The sequence below is a fragment of the Saccopteryx bilineata genome, chromosome 5 (genome assembly GCF_036850765.1).
Source record: "Saccopteryx bilineata isolate mSacBil1 chromosome 5, mSacBil1_pri_phased_curated, whole genome shotgun sequence".
NCBI lineage: Eukaryota > Metazoa > Chordata > Mammalia > Chiroptera > Emballonuridae > Saccopteryx > Saccopteryx bilineata.
The window spans coordinates 248,018,122-248,038,783 of NC_089494.1; the positions used below are offsets into that span (position 1 = coordinate 248,018,122).

Consider the following 20,662-nt stretch of genomic DNA (forward strand, 5'->3'; position numbering starts at 1 on the left):
CCATTCCAGTTTGAGATAATCCTGAATTCTCTTATGTTATCTAGCGTATTTCCTACTCTTCCTGGTTCCACAGTAATGAAAAATTCGTAACTACACTATCTACATCCTCATCTGAAGCATTATAAAATGCTGAACAAAACAGAGCAAGGGTAGAGTGGGTTACTAGAGACCTCCCTCCACACGGATAGTAAGTCATTGATCAGCACCTTATTGTGGTAAGGTAAGAGCACAGACTGGGTGCTGGACAGACTCCAGTGGGTTAATCTAGCTCTATCGCTTAAGAACTTTGTGCCTCTGGGTGATTTCTTAACTTCTTCAGTTTCAGTTTCCTCAGTTGTCAATCAGAGATAATGCTAGAACCTATATGATACGATTAAATGAGACATGGCTGTAGCTTATCCATTAATAAATAAATAGGTTAGGCCCTTAATAAAAGTTAATTATTGATGCTGTCATTCACAAATTAACTCATACTTCTTTGCTGTTTCTAGAAGTAATTTTATCAGAAAAGAATCTGAGGAAATCCAATATTATTCTGAGCTAGGATGCCAGGCCAATCGTCTTTAGAATTTTACAGCATCACTAGCGAGAATTCTTAGGTGCTGATGTCCCCATCTCCCCCTAATTATCTAGAACACACCACATTCACATTGTCTGTCCTTGGCTGAACCCTGTGTTACTTATCAATTATCTCGTTCACTTGTATTTGATTAGCCACCCGGTTCTTTCAACACTTCCTACTCTTCAAGTGCTTAACACACAGAACTCATTTTCCTCCCCACAGGAGGCTGACGTCATGAGCTCCCTCACTCGCTGGTCCTTTACCCCGAACGCTCTTCCCGCCTTCCGTGTGTTTTCTCCTTCCACCCGAGGGAGGGCTGCAGAGGACGCTGCTTCCTTTGTCCTCTCCAGACTCCTCGCCCGCGCTCTCACCGTTTCCCCGACTTGCATGGTGGCTTGCAGGCGACAGCCAGGTCCGTGCCTCGTTTCTGGGCAGCCTGTGAGCTAAGAGTGACTTTTACATTTTCTAAAGGATTATTTAAAAACAAACAAACAAACAAACAAAGAAGAATATTTGACAGACACTGTTTGTGGCCTCCAAAATTTACAATCTTTATCATCTGGCCCCTTTCAGAAGAAGTTTGCCGGCCTCTGCTTAGGAATCCTGCCCCACCAAGTCTTCTCTCCTCCCCTGTGTGCGCATTACTCACAAATATTTACACATACTGATCCCAACAGCTAAAGCTCACTTTTTATTAGGGACAGTGCATGGCCAGTAGCCACGGCCACCATCACAGCAGCCTGGCTCGTGCACGTTTGCATCTGATTCAGACAGACGGTAATGAAACAACGGAGCCAAGAATTGGTGGGCCATTAGCTTTAATGGGTGGGCAAGAAATATACACAGAGGGAAAACACTTCCCTTTCCATTCATGGCTCCCAAAGCCACTGACTTATCCAAGTTTCCTAGAATCAAAGGTTTCTACATCACCAGCCTTATTCACCTCTGTTCCCCATCTCCTTTTCTCTGCACAAACTCTGCACAAACTGGCTTCTCCTTCAGCACTCCACCATCTTGGCTGCTTCTCCGCTCCTCTACGTGGCCTTTCTCTGCTCTCCTCCAGCATGGGCTCCTCTGCCCCATTTTATAGTGTAGAAATCAAAACCTTTAATCCAACATACAAACAAGGAAGTCTCTGATACAAAGTCACTTATCTGAGGCATAAATGGGATTCCTCATGAGAGTACACCACCCCACATCATGCAACAGTCAAGGGTGTGGGGAAAAGCTTAGTCTTAAAACTAAGCCTCAGGCTATAACGACCCGGCCTGCTTACAGCCTGTCCCCCACACCCAATGCAAACTATAAGCGAGCAAACATATATATCATATTTACAAACTTATTTAACCAACAGACAGAAACACCACAACAAAGTAAGTGAACACAGGTCAGACACCGATAAGTGCAACTAAGAGAAATAATGGAGGAAAGGGGGACAGAGAGGACGAGGCTGGGGGTGGGGGAGCCCCTACTGATCAAAGAGCCACTGAAGCCAGGAGGTATGAGTCACCAGATAAGGGGTGACCTGAAAATCCTGGGCTCCGTGTGGTGACTGACATAAAATGGGATAAGTTTATGGAGATTAGCAGGTCTTGAGGGGGACAGTGGTGGCATCTGCTCCTCTCTTACTAGTGGCGGAGAGGAAAGGGGTGGATAAGTCCCACCAAAGGACTTGTATCTTCAGTCTCTCCCATTCTACTGTAACCTTTCAGCCAAGGATATTACAAATTATTATAAATATCCTCAACAATAACATAATTAAAAGTTCATTTTCTTCCCTGGACTTTTCCATCAAACAAATGTCTAATCTCTTTCTTTCCCATGAAACCAAGCTTAATTTTTTTTTTTTTTTTTTGTATTTTTCTGAAGCTGGAAACGGGGAGAGACAGTCAGACAGAGACTCCCGCATGCGCCCGACCGGGATCCACCCGGCACGCCCACCAGGGGCAACGCTCTGCCCACCAGGGGGCGATGCTCTGCCCCTCCAGGGCGTCGCTCTGCCGCGACCAGAGCCACTCTAGCGCCTGGGGCAGAGGCCAAGGAGCCATCCCCAGCGCCCGGGCCATCCTTGCTCCAATGGAGCCTTGGCTGCGGGAGGGGAAGAGAGAGACAGAGAGGAAGGAGGGGGGTGGTGGAGAAGTAAATGGGTGCTTCTCTCCTATGTGCCCTGGCCGGGAATCGAACCCGGGTCCCCCGCACGCCAGGCCGACGCTCTACCGCTGAGCCAACCGGCCAGGGCCCCAAGCTTAATTTTTTAAAAATTATCTAAATTGACTTCCTTTACTTCCTCATTATATATCCCCAACTCCTTGTAAACTGGTTTCTACACCTATTGATAGGGGGGAACTCAAGAGTTAAAATTTTAGCTTAAATAATTGTCACTTTAGCTATCATCAATAGGCTGAATGGTTAATGCAAGTAAAAGCTTTGTTCCAGGAACTGGGATTCCTGAACGGGCCTGCATGACTTAAGGAGATCTGTCAGTGATCCACCTTTGAACCCCAGGGATCTGCAAGCAGAGCCTTGTGCTCCAAGGACTGAGTGCCTGCTGACTGTGATCCAATTAACTTTTACTATGACCTGATTACTTCTCCCTTGATAATACAATTCCCTTATCTACCCCTTTGCTCCCCTTATAAAAAGGTTGGCTCAGGATAAGAGGTTGAGATTGCTTTTTAGGGTACTAAACCCCCATCTCCTCGAATTTCTGGCTATCTGAATAAAGCGGCCATCAAGATCAGACCCTGTCTCTACTTATTTGTCTGAGAAGGGACAGGTAGCATGGATGCTGCTACTTTCAGTGTCACTATGACCCCAACTCCTGATTGCTAAATCTGGGATCTCCTCTGTATGTTCTGGCCCCAAAGCAACTGAAAGTTCCTTCTCAGATCTGAGCCTCAGATGCTAATGACACCTTGTAGGTCAGGCTGCCTGCCTCTCTGAAACTTCTGCTGTTCATTGTTTACTTTTGTGTGTGTGTGCGTGTGCTGTGTATTTGGCTAGTTCTCTCTCTGGCCCCACTCCTTAACTGTAGCTACTTTCCTAGACACTCTGTCATACTTGTTTTCTCTCTCTTTCCACCACTATCTTTTTATAAAACTGTAATTCAGATGAGGAAAGCCCAGTGTCTTGTGCCTCCTTCTGGATCCCCCGTCTGGAAAGGACTCTTTACCTCCATAGTCTTCAGGGAAGAAAGCTGGGAGTCACCTCTGCTAGTGTTTTTCAACCACTGGTCTGCCCTGCTGGCTCACGGAAGAGTTAACACAGACCAGTGGGAAATTTCTGGCAGGCCTGAAATGTCTGGCAGACCAGCACCGGTCTGCAGACTGGTGGTTGGAAACCACTCATCTTTGCTTTCTAGTTCCCCTCATTCCTTATGCCTAAATGTGACTGTGTTTGTTCCTTTCAGGGTAAAGAATACTTAACTGTTCAGGATTTGGCCACAATCTAACATCAGCAGCTTCATTTCTCTTCCCTAATCCACAAGCAACGCGAATCCTGCCAAGTTGATTGCCACCCCTCAGCCAATGGAGTCACACAGACATGAGTTTGAATTCTGTATGACTCTGGGCCAACTACCAACACTCTGAGTCTCCATTTCTATTTCTGAAAATTACAATCAATAAAACCAATTCATTGTGTTGTACCGAACACCAATGAGTCAATGTATTTAAAGTACACCATGCAGTATTTAGTACACTGCAGAAGGGAGAATACCACGTTTCCGTAGCAGCTTAAACCTAAGGAAAGCTATTTTGTGTGTGTTAGATAAGGATTCACATCAGTTTAATCAAGATTAGCCAGGGCTTAAGACCCTAAGAAAAGGCACACAGTGCACTGTGTTGAAGAAGGACAAAGTCATGACTCTGGCAAACAACAGCAGGAGGCATGAGAAGCACTGAAGAATCCATTAACACTCGAGGGCACACACCACCTAGAACATGTCTTTGATCTCAGACGCTGTCATGTTCTTGGCCAGTTTTTTAAAATCCTTTTCTTTGGCTCTCGTCACTTCACTTTTTCAAGGGTTGAGTTTCATCCACCTGGCCATCATCCAAGAGCATTATTTCCAGCAGTCATCCGGATGCTTGGGACACCGTCTCTTATCTGGCCCAAGAGTTCTACAAGTCTGCTATGAGTGATTATTTTAAGAGCCTAGCCTTCCCTTATCAATCTGAAGAAAGTCTAAAATATTAACTGTCTACTCCATTCAATAAGAATAACTTTATAAAGGAATGATTTAATGGGCCTTTGACAAAGCTCAGAATGGTAAACATTGTCAACTAAAATAAATCTTGAACTAGATGAGATATAAATAGTAAATATGACTCAGAAAATACCCCAAATATTAACATGCTTTGCACTTACTAAATATTTTCCCTTCATTTCCTCACTGTCTCTATTAATACTTAACATTTATAGTTGTACCGTAACTGTCACAACTGACTCACTTTAACCTCACTCCAGTTGAAAGCAAATTTTTACACTCTTTCATTTGGGATTACTTAGTACAGTTTATTTAATTCGTTTGTTGAAATAATCATTACCTCTGTTTATTCTCATTCCACACGAGCCTACCACTCAGGAAGACTAGGGATTAGGACAATGGGTAAATTGTTTTCTAAGTATTTCCATTATCTTTCTAATTAGAACTTCAGAATATGACTGTGTTACTTTTAGTAGTCAAAATTTCCCCAAACATCAGAACATAATCTGTACTTAAATATCAATCTAAAAGTCATACTTAAAATACAATTCTAATTAGATTTTCAATTCATGTCTAAAGTTACACAGCACATGAACTTTAGATTATGAGATGTTTTAAATTTATTTTATATAGATGACAAAGTATATTGCTATTTATCAACTTGACACTTGCAAAGCAGACTTAAAATGACCTATTTTCATTATTTCTTCCAAGAACCTCTCCTAATCTTTATTGTAAAGAGTCACAGGACGTTATGAGATACTAGTAGTACACCACTTCCCCTTGGTTGTGATAACCCAGAGCATCTTCCGACATTGCCAAATGTTCCCTGAGGGTTGGGGGTGAATATAGAATTGCTTTTGGTTGAGAATCACTGCTCCAGAGTCCTAAAACTCCTCTTAATGTTCACTCGCAACTGATCATCTTCTCCTGTCTCACAGGAAACGAGTGGTATCAGCAGATTGTGGTGTTTGAAGTCTCAGTCAGCGATGTGTGGAAGTCCGTCTCCTCGCTTCTGTTCTTGCTGCTCTGTATTCTTCTACAGACATTCCCTTGCTCATGTCAGTGTTGACTGATCGGCGACCTTATGCCCTGTGTGATTCTAGGTGCTGGGTACATATGTTGTCATCAGAACTATCAAGGTCCTTGTTCTGCTGGAGCTTATAAGTAGAGTGAATACGAGGCACCTTTCCTGACCACCTGATCTAAAATAGCCAAGCCCTCCCCCACTTCCTTACCTAAAATCCATTTCTTTCCCCTTTCCTTGTTCACTTCATCACTCCCTGAAATTCTTTTCTTTTTTTTTAAAGTTCCTACATTTTCAATCTTTTAAAAAATAAACTGATTGATCTTAGAGAGGAAGGGAGAGAGAGAGAGACAGAAACATTGATCTGTTCCTCTATGTGCCCTGATCGGAGATTGAACCTGCCACTGTTGCATCCGGGGATGACGCTCTAACCACCTGAGCTCTCTGGCCTGGCTGAAATTAGTTTCCTTAGCTACCTGTTTACCTGTTTATCCTCTGTCTCTCCCCTAGGAGAGGGAGCCAGAGCAGGGCTGGATAAACACTTATTACACGAATAAATAAAGACAAGTTGTACACAGTAAACAAAGAATAAAAACAAGACAAGCCTACGAAATTCCTGTGAGGAATCTCCCTCGGTTCAGAAATTTTGCTCACCGGTTGTTTAATGAACCCACCAGAGAAAATCTGTCTGTGGACAAGGCCTCCAATGAGGTGAGAAGGTATCATCTGATGTCACTATGCCCACCATACCCTCCCCAGGCAAGGGACCACGGGTGGGGGTGAGCGAGCAAACCTCTGCCTGGGCGGGCGGGCGGGGACAGAGAACGTGCTAGTGAGCTGCAGACACACCCCTCTGTGTGGTCACAGAGAAAAGCAAGGCCAGCTATCCTTGAGGTTTCAAAGCAAGCCCGACTTTGGCAGACGTTGAAAAACAGGGTGGGTAATATAAAAATGTTGTTACTATTGCCTTGAGTTATGAAGAACAGCAGACCAGCTGGTCTTGGTCCCTTCCTGTTCTGCCACTTGAGACTCATTGCCTGGAGAAGAAAGTCCTTCTTGACTCTTATAATGTTCAAAATTCACCAGGGAGAAGAAATGATTCTGAAGAATTAAGTCTATGGACAGCTGTGGGATTACATATTAGCATTAAAGTATTTTTATTCTGGATAAAATCCTTTCTAGAACCTATATGTACATCTTTTACCTTTTCAATATGTTAACCACTTCCTTTTCTTCTAAAAGACACTATAATAAATGCCATAATATTTTCTAAAGCAACAAGGCATGGTGATTAAGAATATCACTTCTGAAATCAAAGAGCTTGGGTTCCAAGCCTGGTGTTCCCACTAATAGTCTGGGCAAGTTAACATTCTATGCCTCAGTTTCTTTATCAATAAATAGGGATAATAGATGATATTAGTACCTGTCTCAGAAGGTTCTTTTAAGGATTAAATGAATTAATACCTGTAATGTTCTCAGCACACTGCTTGGGGTATAGTACTGCTTGAAAAATGTTAGCTACAGCTACTGCAACTACTGTTGTTATTATAGCAATATTTTTTCTTGGTACCTCATTATAAATGTCTACAATTATTATGGTATGCTACAGCCCAGTGATACCTTTTAAAGGCACAGTTACTGGCTTTTCAGGTACTGAACTGGCTTACTGGAGTGCTTTAAGAGGCTGTTTTATAGATTTTATATTTTCCTTTGTACGGTCTCTGATTTTTTTACTTCAACTGTTAGTCGTTTTTCCTATCTCTACCAGCTTCTTTCCATGCCTTTACTTTTACAAGGGGTGATAAGAACAGTAAACCAAATGTGTCAGACGCGTGTGATGGTAAAAGCTATGTAGTATGTCCTAAACTAAGTTGAGAAAGCTCTCCTGTGAACAGAGAGAAGGGACCTTGAGTCCACAGACATTTCTTTTGGCTTTTCAGAGGAATTTTACTTCTTGTTCACGGAAAATATAAAAAATCTGAAAATTAAGATTTTGGTGAGCCCTGGCCGGTTGGCTCAGTGGTAGAGTGTCGCCTGGCGTGCAGGAGTCCCGGGTTCGATTCCCGGCCAGGGCACATAGGAGAAGCGCCCATCTGCTTCTCCACCCTTCCCCCTCTCCTTCCTCTCTGTCTCTCTCTTCCCCTCCCGCAGCCGAGGCTCCATTGGAGCAAAAGATGGCCCGGGCGCTGGGGATGGCTCCTTGGCCTCTGCCCCAGGCGCTAGAGTGGCTCTGGTCGCGACAGAGCAACGCCCTGGATGGGCAGAGCATCGCCCCCTGTTGGGCGTGCTGGGTGGATCCCGGTTGGGCGCATGCGGGAGTCTGTCTGACTGCCTCCCCGTTTCCAGCTTCAGAAAAATACAAAAAAAAAAAAAAAAAAAAGATTTTGGTGAGACCGATATAACAGTGGTTATACAGATGTGCAAAAATTAAAATGCCTCTAATTAGTTCCAATAAATAACCATTGAACTTCTACCAGAGCTAGACACTGGGGGAACAAAAATGAATGAGAGAGTCCTGAACCTCAAGTGACCTGCATCTTGAGGGGAGTCAAAGCAAGCCACTGTCCAGCTAACACAGCAAGAGTCACCAAGGATCTGTACACGGGGTGCTGCGGGGGCCTAGAGAAAGGACCCTGATGAACTGGGGGACGCAGGGAAAGCTTCCTAAAGAGGGAGGTGCCCGACCTGAGACTGACAGCCAGGTCAGGAAGGCTGAACGGGCTATTCCTAGCATGTGAACAGGACAGGGAATGAGAGAGGAAGCACTATAGTTCTTTTGTGAGAGTAGGTGGGTAGGTATGTGTGTGTATAATTAAGTTTGATATTGATATGATTTAAGAAAATGTCCTTATGTGCCATCCCAAGAGGTTTGCATATTACTCATACAGAGAGGAGGAAGCTCTGGCCAGGAAGCTCAGTCAGTTAAAGCATCGTCCTGATAGACCATGGTCGCGGGTTGGGTCCCCAGTCAGGGCACACATGAGAATCCACCAATGAATTCATCAATAAGTGGAACAACAAATCAATGTTTCTCTCTCTCTTCCCCCACCCTCTCTCTCTAAAATCAATCAATAAAAAAAGTTCAAAAAAATTTTAAAAAGATGAGAGGCTATTAAGAAATCTTCAAAAAAAAATAGCAATTTTCCTATTTTCCTTTCAGAGAGATATCTCAGACAGCACTGTGACAGACAGAGCAAAGCTGGAAGAGACAGGAAGAGGAGGACCAACTAGGTGTCTGCAGCAACTCATAGATAGCAAAGCCCTAACGAGGACGAGACAGCAGTTAGGGCGAGGAATTCTGCAGGTAAAACTGGACGTCCCTAGTGAATCAGTAGATGAGGGGGTGGTCCGAGACTAAGAGGGGAATTAAGGATGACTGCCAGGTTTGGGGCCTTGAATTACTGGTTAGATGAGAGAACAAGTAACTGAGGGAGAAATAGTAGGGGCTTTTTGTTCTGTTTTAAATTTTAATTTAACTTAATATTTTTGCCCTGGCCCAATAGCTCAGTTGGTCAGAGCATCATCCTAAAGTGCAGAGCTTGCTGATTCAATCCCTGGTCAGGGTTCATACGGGAACAGATTGATGTTGCTGTCTCTCTGTCTCTCTTTCCCTCTCTCCCTTCCTCTATCTCTCTCTAAAATCAACACAATAAACATTTAAAAAAAAAATTGAATTTTTGTTTGAGAGAGAGAGAGAGATTGGCATCAACTTATTGTTCCACTTGGTTGTGCACCCACTGGTTGCTTCTCAGACGTGCCCTTACCAGGGTTTAAGCCAGCGATCTGGGGATTAAGCTTGTTACCACTAGGATCGGACCTGTGACTTCAGTGCTCCAGGATGATGCTCTAATTACTGTACCATTGGCCTAGGTTTAGAATTTAATTTTGGCCCTGGCTGGTTGGCTTTGCAGTAGAACATTGGCCAGGCGTGTGGAAATCCCAGGTTCGATTCCTGGTCAGGGCATAAGGAGAAGCTACCGTTTCCCTCTCCACCACTCCCCTTTCTGTCTGTCTGTCTCTCTCTCTCTTCCTTTCCCACAGACATGGCAAGTTGGCCCCAGGCACTGAGGATGGCTCCACAGCCTTACCTCAGGTGCTAAAATAGCTCAGTTGCCAAGCAACAGAGCAATAGCCCCAGATGGGCAGAACATTGCCCCGTAGAGGGCTTATTTGGGTGGATCCTGGTCGGGTGCATGTGGGAGTTTGTCTCTGCCTCCTCTCCTCTCACTTAATAAAAAAAAAAATCTTGTTTTTGTTTTTCTCTTTTGAATTGTGGGAATAAGAAGATAAATTTATGAGTTCAAGGTTAGATGTGTTAAGTTTGAATTAATGATTGTTGAGGTCAGAATTAAAGATATAAATTTTAGAGTAATCAACAAATAGAGCCCGGAGAGCAGATAAAAAGCCCCAGGCAAACGTGTGGAAAGGAGAGCAGCAGGACAAGGGTGGGTGGGGCCCTGGAACACCAGGGCTTAAGGAGGGTGTTCCCAGTGCCCCAGGGGCCCAGGAGGGTGGCGTGAGAGGACTCAAGACTCCACACTGAGACTCACAGAGAAAACTGAGCTTTAATGGAGGTGTCAGTAAAGAAGCTAGACACACTGGTGACAGCTGCGTTTCCTGAGTGCTCACTACATGCATATCAGGCACTGTGCTGTTGTATACACTGGATCTCATTTAGCCCATTATCCCCACCATATAGACCAGGGGTCCCCAAACTACGGCCTGCGGGCCACATGCGGCCCCCTGAGACCATTTATCCGGCCCGCCACACTTCCGGAAGGGGCACTTCTTTCATTGGAGGTCAGTGAGAGGAGTAAAGTACGGTGTCGCTCACGTACAGTACTACTTCCGGTGACGTGGGACGTATGCGTCACGGCTCCGGAAGCGCGTCCTATCACTTGTTAGGGCTAGCAGTGACAAATATGGATCTGGACATTGACCATCTCATTAGCCAAAAGCAGGACCATAGTTCCCATTGAAATACTGGTCAGTTTGTTGATTTAAATTTACTTGTTATTTATTTTAAATATTGTATTTGTTCCCGTTTTGTTTTTTTACTTTAAAATAAGATATGTGCAGTGTGCATAGGGATTTGTTCATAGTTTTTTTTTTTTATAGTCCGGCCCTCCAACGGTTTGAGGGACAGTAAACTGGCCCCCTGTGTAAAAAGTTTGGGGACCCCTGATATAGACGATGAAGGGCCATAGGGCGAGCTGGAAGAACTGGGATCTGAACCCAGATCTGATGGATTACAAAGCCCATGTTTTACTCTGGCCTGAAAGAACTTCTCCAGGATACAGCTTAATATTATCATAATAAGGACTACTGTCTATTACTTTCCAAGAAGCGTAATTTAAAATTTGTGTAATAATCTCAAAGGGACATTTAATACTTAATGAGGTCATTATACATTTGATCACTTTGCATAATGAAAATAAATTATTTCAGTGACATATGTCTTCATAATCTTTTAATTTCCTAAACACTGCATTTATCAAATCGTGAGAACATAATGTGCAACACAAGGCAATCCACTCATTACCGCACTGCTCCACTAAAGCAGGAGAAAGGTTCCTAACAGACTAGTCGGTGTTCAGAGAGGCACTAAGGGCCGGACCTAGACACCTGTCTGCTTAGCTTTCCCACAAAAGTTACTACCGGTCTCAAGGAGAACCAGAGAGGATATGTACAGTTCAGCACAAACCTACCACACACGGAAAAGTTAATTAAAATAGGTATTCTGTAGAAGGCTTATTTCAGATAATATATTATTACCTATTTAAAGATATAGAATAAGAAAGTCATTCTTATTATAAAAGTTGCAATTTTCCTATTTCCCACTAGAGGAAGCAACAGCATTACTCTTACCATTTGGTGGATAAAAGACAGCATATTCTTCTATTCCTAGTTTTCCTATAAGAGAAAGCCACAGAGGGTTTCAGTATGATTAAATAGACAAAACTTGAATAATTAACATTTCGTGAATGTACCAATAATAAATAGAATTTTAAAATGTAAAATAGTAAAATTTCCTTTCATTTCATTTTATGGTATGGAATTAATTTGAAATTATGCCAGCCAATCTTTTAGCAAATCCTGCCATCAATTGAAATCAATAGTATAAACTTAAGTACAAGGTGAAAGATACAAAATAAGGGAACAAATGCTTTCACGCTTCTTAAGAAAAGCATCTATTTATAAGCCAAGGATTGTTTTATTGATTATAAACAATTCTAATCTATTCATTGCAAGTCCTAAGCTTTGCAATGCCTCATTAGTTTGCATTTTTATAGAATGTGCTGAAAAGTTAAATATTAAATGTCTTTAATTATACAGTGGTAATATTTTCTGAATCCCAAAACTCTTCATATGTTTCGAGAATGAGGCTAAGTATATTTAAAATCAGACTTGTCTCAAAAAGTTAAAGTAATTCACTATATTCAAAGATTGAAAAGAGTTTTTAAACATAGTTTTTCCTCAAAACTTTCAAGGTTCTGAGTTTTTTCCCACATTCCACTGAATATCTTTAGAAAACTTTTATTTTTACATTAATAGTTTTTCTAACACCTTGAGTCTATTGAAAAGTCACATGCAATCTTGCCCTGAGCTTTAAGGTAATATTTTTAATTCAATTTAAAAAAATTAAGAATGGAATAATGAAAAACAGATGATAGATGTATAGACAGGAAGATAAATGATAGATGATATAGATAGATAGATGATAGATAGATAATACAGAGTACTTGCTGGGTACTCAATTCCAGTCTAGATGTCAAGAGGCAAACAGAATAAATATGAGGCCTGGTCCCTCAACCATGTGGCTTATAATTCAGACTAAAACATGAAACATTTCAGAAGTGTCTGCTAAGTTTTCTGGTGTCAGTGTTAAGTGTTTTAGAGGTTTAGAGGAGAGGGGAATTGATGATGGACTGGTAGACTTGGTGAGGTACAGGCTAGTTCTTTAAGGATCTATAATTTGGGGGGAGGAGGAGTGGAAATCCTTCCATATGTGGGGAAGTTATGGAGGCTAGAATGACTATGAGGCAATGTGGAATAACAAGAAAGCAAAGTAAACTAGGTTAAGACAGGAGCAACTGATGCACAGCCTTAAAATTCTGGCTGAGTTTCAAGGTGACTCAACTAGACAACAAATTTGTACAATCAGGTTTTTTGCAGATGATGTTAAAGAAACAAACAAGCATCAAAAGGTTTCTATAAGTTCAGTTTAGAAGCACTGGAACAGAGAGCCCCCAAGTTGGGGAGGAGTCTGACCCCAGCACGGGTGATCCAGGCTTGTCTTTGGGTGGGCGTTGCAGCTGTCAGGCAGACAGAATTAGGAGTCACAAACCATAAATATTGCCTGTTGGGACAACATTCTAACCAACAGGAACATACACAATAGGTTTGACTGCTGGGTGTTCACCACGTAACAGAGAAGCTGGCAAAGGATTCCATGTGAAATTAGTTCAGTTGTCAGGTGATTGTAGGATACTGAAGTAGCGATATCTTGTAGGCAGCAAGTGATAAAGAGGAGAGGTACTAACTAGAAATTAAAGAGCTATTAGCATACACTGTATCAAAATTTTAAGTGCTATAGAATATCATGAGAGAAGAAATATAGAAGGTGGGGAAAAAAGCAAATTCATATGATAAACTCATAAAAAAGATATTAGAAGTCAACAGATAAGACAAAAACAGCAATAGAGCAAATAGTCTTGGTATGATAATGCCTTAAAAAATACTTCCTTTATGTTACTAAAATTTTACCTCTTATGTATGATTTCGGTGGTGAAGCACTGTTGTAGGCAAAGTGACTCAACACAGATGTATCCCGGGAAAAACAAAGTAAAACCTGGGTATAACATTGGAGAAAACAATTAAGCACTGTTTAATTCATTGCTATTTCCTGCTTGGGAGGCATTGGGGTAAAATCTTTCAAGTTCAATACTGTGCCTCGCAATGGGAAGAGTGCCCTCTATCGGTACACCTGTGTAAGTGTAACCATGAATGCCACCTGTGATAGTCAACGTTCATCCTATGATTTCTTAGTCACTTAAACCTTGAACAACAGCAGAAAATGCAAGTTGCTCACTACCAGTTGATTCTTTAATTGTGTTTGGTAGCTGAGAAGAGAAAATCCTGGGGAAAATGTAACAGATAAGAAATGTACGAGGGGATGCTAGGGAACTACAGTGACACAGAGCAATCTGGGAAGGGCAGGAAACAAACTGCAGCTGGCAGCTGGGCACGTCGGGGCGGGAGGCGCTGCAGCTGGCAGCTGGGCACGTCGGGGCGGGAGGCGCTGCAGCTGGCAGCTGGGCACGTCGGGGCGGGAGGCGCTGCAGCTGGCAGCTGGGCACGTCGGGGCGGGAGGCGCTGCAGCTGGCAGCTGGGCACGTCGGGGCGGGAGGCGCTGCAGCTGGCAGCTGGGCACGTCGGGGCGGGAGGCGCTGCAGCTGGCAGCTGGGCACGTCGGGGCGGGAGGCGCTGCAGCTGGCAGCTGGGCACGTCGGGGCGGGAGGCGCGGCAGCCGCAGCAGAACAGATGGCTGCCCAATACACGTTAGAAGCTGGTCACCCAACCGGCAGGCAGAGTGCGGCAAGTCTATCTGAATCACGGATGTCCATCAGGAGGGACTGGATCGCTGACACCAGCCTGGAATTTGGGGCCAGAGTCCAATCTCCAGGAAGGCAATCAGTGACAGGAAGTCTTGGTCTTGATATTAGAAAACCTGAGATTCAAAAGATGTTACTAAGAAAAGGAGGTGGGAATGACTGGAAAAGGCAGAAGCCCAGTTACCAGAACAGGGACATAAAGTCAGGATGTACTAGCAGCAAAGAGTGAATGAACACCGGAACTGTGGGTCCAAGACACGAGAACAGGCCGACTTTAGGAAAAATAGAAACACTGCACATCAGTCAGGCCTACGGGTGAAATGTGTACCAACCACTGCCACTGATTTATCTTTACTATATTTTAAAATACTACATAAGCAATACATGTTCATGATAAAAATTAGAAATATAGATTATCAAAATAGAAAAAACACCGATAATCACACCAGTGTTAATATTTTGATGTATATCCTTTCAGATTCTTTAAAAAATTTTTTAAATTGATTTTTAGGGGGAGAGGAAGGGAGAGAGACAAAGACAGGGAGCGAAACATCAATTTGTTGTTCCACTTATTCATGCCGTCACTGGTTGATTCTTGTATGTGCCCTGATTGGGGACTGAACCCAAAACCTCGGCCTGTTGGGACAATATTCTAACCAACTGAGCCACCTAGCCAGGGCCCCTTTTAAACTCTTCTTATATACACATATATAATTTTTTTCAAACAAAATGGGATTATTCATACTATTCTATAATCTATTTTCTCTCAATATTATAAAATAAAATATTTCCTACCCACATTTTTAATGTGCAAATATTCCACCATATGGATAAACAATAGTTTATTTAACCTGTCTTTTTTTGTTGATCATTTAATTAAGTCCACTTTTCCTGAACTATAAACAATGTTGCAGTGAACTTCCTTTAATCTAAATATTTCTGTACATCTTTACTTAAATTCCCAAAACTGTGCTAAATGTCTTGTCAAGTGATGGGCATTTTAAATCTAAACTTTTCATACCTACTGTCAAACTGCCCTCCAAGAACGGCTTCTTTTTACTGAAACACATCCAGCATCAAGATCGTACACAGAGTCAAATATTTTCATCAAAACAGGTTATCATCATCTTATAGGCATAAAGATTGCATCTTGCTTTAATCACTAATGAGGTCAAACACTCTTCCATTTGCATTTTTTTTCTTTTTCAGTTTATCATCTTAGTCCATTTTAAAATACAGTACTGGTAAACATTTTTTAAGCTACTGATTTGTTTAAATTACTTGTATTTTAATGATTCTAATCATTGGTCTAATTATATGTTAAAAATGGCTTTGCTCAAATAATTTATTATTTTTGACACAGAGATATTTTTAACGTTTGTATGCTCAAATCCACCAACACTTTCCTTCATTCTTACAAAATCCCTCTCCACATTTATAACACTCTCTCTCTATCCACCTAAATTATAAAAGTCATGGCGCTGCTCATCAAACATTTCTGGTTCTTCCCCTCTGGGAACATATGTCAGCTTATCTTCTCTGGCATGCAAATCTCCATCTGAACCTACTTCTCTGGGACCCATTTTGCAACATAGTAAAAGTGTGTTTGGGGGTGGGAGGAATGGTCAAATTCTAAAGGCAGGACCAGCAGAATTTGCTAACAGATTGGATGGTGTGTATGAGAGAAAGGAATCAAGGATGAAGTCAAGTAGAAAGATGCTTGATCTGAACAAATGGAAAGATGGAGTTGCCATCAACGAGGCAGGGAAAGGCGAGTAGACCAATTTTGGGAGTGAGATCAGAGGTGTGGTTTTCAACATTCTAAGTTTGAGATATCTAGAAAACATCTAAATGGAGCTGTTGAGTAGGTAGCTGGAGATACTAGTCTGGAGTACAGGAGAGAGGTTTGGACTGAAGATATAAATTTAGGAGCTAACAACACCTAGATGGTAATGAAAACCACAAGATAGGTGAGCTCGGTGAAACCACCAAGTGAGGGAGTACAACTAGAGAAGAGTCGGCCAAGAACTGAGACTGGGACACTCTATTAAAGATATTAGGGAGAAGAAGGAACCAGCTTAGGAGACTGAGGAGTAAGCAAGAGAAGTGGATTTCGCATGACACTAACGAAAGGTCTTCAGTCTAAAGCCCCCTCATTAGCACCTGTCCCTTTGAGTGCTGGGAGTTGCTGGGAGATGTCATGTGTTCTAGGTAAGAAGTGGAAATTAGGTTGTGATAAGAAAGTGTTTCTATGTATGCATTTCTAGTAAACTGCCCAGTAAGAATTAAAAAATTAAAAAAAGGACTTGAATCTTTATGGTTCTAATGTTATTATTTTTTCCATTATTCTAAACAATTATACATCAGTTCTTACCTCACTTTGTATTTGTAATATTATATCTGCTTTCTTAAATAGAGCCACCCAAAATTTGCAACCCCCCAAAATGTGAAATTTGCCTCTGGTGACCAGTAAAGTAAGAGAAAAAATAGAGTGTGGTGTCTTGTAAGCCACGTGAAGTAAGGTCACAGCTGGGTCAAATGCTATGGAGAGATCAATTAAGGGGAGGATTGAGCACTGGTCACTGGATTTAGTTACAGGGAACCTCGACAACAGCAGTTTCAGCTCACATGGTAAGACACCAGATACAACGATCAGTACCTTAATATTATTTTTTTAAACAATGTATTTTAGAGGTCTTTTCATACCAGTATACATGAATATATGGCTGCTTCATTTTAAGGGCCATATCACATTTCATTGTAAGTATATACCATAATTTATTTTAACAGATTAGTCCCCTAAAAGTGGACATTTAAATGATTTTCAACTTTATGCTACTTCTGACAATGCCAAAATAATTAGCCTTTTACTGTGTCATTTCACACATATATGCATATTACTGTAGGACAAATACATGGAAACAGAATAGCCCAGTCAAAGGGTATATGCATGAAAATGTGATGAATATTTGGCTAGTCACATTCTTTGTTATCTTCTACCCAGCATTTTGTTTTTTTATGTTTATAGTGGAAAGGGGGCTACTGAGTGAGCTCACTCTCTTATGTTGTTTGGCTCTTTATTTTCCATTATATATTCTAAATGGTTATTGCTCATTTTAAGAGAGTAAATGATTTTAATATTTTATTTGGTAAACAGGCATTTAACAAAGTCATCTTATTAGTTCTAATGGTTTTCAGTTAATTCCCTTGACTTTTTATATATCTATACTTGATAACATGTTTTCTGATTGCTATAACTCTAATTTCTTTTATCTGATTCATTAGTGAGAAATTCCAAAATGACTCATGTTCTTTCCTTGCTTTAGTGGGAGCATCTCTAGTATTTCAACATTAACATTCACTTACATTAAGAGAGCAAATATTGGTTTTATATAGATATTATTTATATGTCAAGAAAATATACTGCCATTCTAGTGTATAGAGTCAGTAATAAAAAAGGATGTTAGGTTGCATAATAATGTGACTATATTCAGCACTATTGAACTATACACTTAAAAATGGTTAAGTCGGGCACATGCGGGAGTCTGACTGCCTCCCCGTTTCCAACTTCAGAAAAATACCAAAAAAAATGGTTAAGATAGTAAACTTGATAGTTTATTTTTACCACAGTTTTAAAAAATAGATGCTATTAAATATAGTCTCAAATATGTTTTTTGGTATCTATTGACATAATCATATTATTTTTAAATTGGGTTATAACTGACATATAATATATTAGTTTCAGGTGTATAACAATGATTTGGTATTTGTATATTATGAAATGATCATAATCATACTATTTTTATTTTTAGACTAAAATATGATGAATATTGGTCAATAATTTAGCGCAATCATTAAGTTCTAAAATATTCTAAAATGTTATCAAACCAGTAAATAATATTAATATTAATCTCTTCTCTTGGCAAACTTCCTTAGACCACCATGGTAGTTAGAATAATTCCCTCCCCCCAAATATGCACATTTTAATCTCTGGAACCTGTGGACATTGTACCTACGTGACAAAAGGAATTTTGCAGATGTGATTGAACTGAAGATGATTGGTTCAGAAGATTATCCTGTATTATCTCGCTGGCCCAATGCAACCACAAGGATCCTTATTAATGTTTTTTTATTTTAATTTTTCTAAAGCACACTGTTTTCCTTCCCTTTCAGCTCATGCCACGTGGCTGTCCCGTCTGTGTGAGGCACCACTCTGTGTCATTTATTTTTTATATCCTCAATCCCTCTTCCCACTTGTCTATGGCTCTGAGTAAACCACTCTAATGCATCTGGTATTTAACTCTGAGATTGAATGTATCCTTGTAAAACACTGGTATTGTTTCTGTGGCTGCATTTTTCACTTGTGTAAAAGAAATCTTTTTCACATGCTTGCTTCGCTCGTTGCTGGTGCACAGACACAGCCCACTGCCTTCCAGTGCTGCAGAATACTCCATTGTGTGCGTTCCCCCCGCAGTGAGGGAGTCAGGACCCCGGCGGATGTGCTGCCTCGACTCCACCTCCCCACACCGCATCAGTGAAGCGATCAATATCCTCCAACGTATTCTCTTATGGAATCATGTGAGAATTCCTTTAGCATTTACACCTGGGTGGAATTAGGTGGGTTGTAGGGGTCCTTCTCAATAAGAGAGGCAACACGGTCAGAATCAAGGAGAGAGCTGAAGACGCTATCCACCAAGTATGAAGATGGAGGATGGGGCGAGTGCCAAGGGTGCAGGTGGGCTGTAGAAGCTGAAGAGGCACGAGAATGAATTTCCCCCCAGAGCCTCTGGAAAGAACACGGCTCTGATAACCCCTTCATTTAGCTCAGTGAAACTTGTTTCAGATTTCTGATCTTTAGAACTTTAAGAGAATATGTTTGTTTTGTTTTAAACAACTCAATTTGTGGTAATTTGTTATAGCAGCAATAATAAACTAATACAACTAATAAAGTAATACAAATAATACAGTCATAAACTAATGTAACTTCTAGAATGTGCATATATAATTAAAGTAAAATAATGCAAAAGGAAATTTTAATTACAAATATTTTTCTACTGTTGCCTAGAGAGAAAACAATTCCTAAAGAAACGTTTGTATTAACTTGCCCTTAGCAGGCTGGTAGGAACACAGTAACGTTAGGAGAAGTTCTGTGCTTAAATATATCCCCCCACAGTCCCTGTCGCCCTGGAGAGCCAGGACATCTGAGACTGCTGAGGAGGGAGTATTGGTGACTGTAAGGTGATAAGGCCAGGGGAGGTATGTTAGACAGGACATCCTGGGGCCTCAGCTGAAAGCTGCCAACTCTTATGAGGATGACAATTTCAATCAAATGAACTAGGAAATTTAACTTTGATTGCTTACTAATTAAGTAAAATTAAACTTTATGAAGATGAGGTTATACATGGTAATGATTTACTTTACTGAGAAGAGCTGTAAAAAAATGGATAGGTAAGTCTAAACTACAGTTTCTATAGCAGAGTCATATCTAAATTGTCTACAGAGAGCTGCAAAAAATTTACTAGGGCCAATGGCTTTCTTTAGTCTCTTGCATATATATTTGTGGTGAGTGTTTCTGAGAGATAAAAGATTGATGTAAAAAAAAGGCACATAGGAAAGGCTGGATACTAACTGGACAGTCACTTTAATTTACACTTATTACTTAAGTTTTCCATTTGTGGTGCTCTTACATTTTCATCAGAATTAATTTGGAGGACTTCAAATGAGAAATTTTGAAGGATGACTTTTTGAACCACTCGGCGTGATTCAGGTTTCCATAGGTTACAGGGCACTATGGCTCGCAGGGCTTGGAAACTGAGCAGACCGGGCCGGTGTTGGGAGCAGTGTGGGCCTGGGCTCTGAGCCTCTGCTCTTCACCTGTAAAACGGGGACAGAGGCACCTGACACGGTGTCTACAGCAGATCCTGGCACCTAGTAAGCTCTCCATAAATACATGAAGTAGAGCTGAGAATCTCAGTTACAACGAAATGAGAATAGTGAGAGAAAAAAAATTTCTTAAAGGCCTTTTTATCCCTGCTTTCATTGCACTCTCCAGCATGGGCTTGCATATCTTTCTTCTTATCAGATTTTCTCGAGAAATAGACACTTATAAAATCTCTCCCTTTTCTTTCCCCCTGCCTTCCACCCTGCACATCCTACATGTATTTCTAATTTGAATCCTCAGGATCGCCGTGCTTGGACCCATCCAAAGCCTAAGAAATCAGTCATTCTTGATTCTTCCATCTCCCTCAACC

At 41.3% G+C, this 20,662-nt stretch overlaps 1 protein-coding gene across 3 annotated transcripts in view; it reads right to left on the minus strand.

The window, feature by feature from the left end:
* The window catches only part of TBC1D19 (TBC1 domain family member 19), a 132,639-nt gene that overhangs the window by 26,248 nt on the left and 85,729 nt on the right, over positions 1-20,662 (minus strand). For all 3 annotated transcript variants that reach the window (XM_066280451.1, XM_066280450.1, XM_066280449.1), the window contains 2 exons: positions 13,564-13,648; positions 11,665-11,709 (listed from right to left, as the gene is read on the minus strand). In XM_066280451.1, the coding sequence (XP_066136548.1) occupies positions 11,665-11,709; positions 13,564-13,648 (130 nt within the window). The remainder of the gene's footprint in view (positions 1-11,664; positions 11,710-13,563; positions 13,649-20,662) is intronic.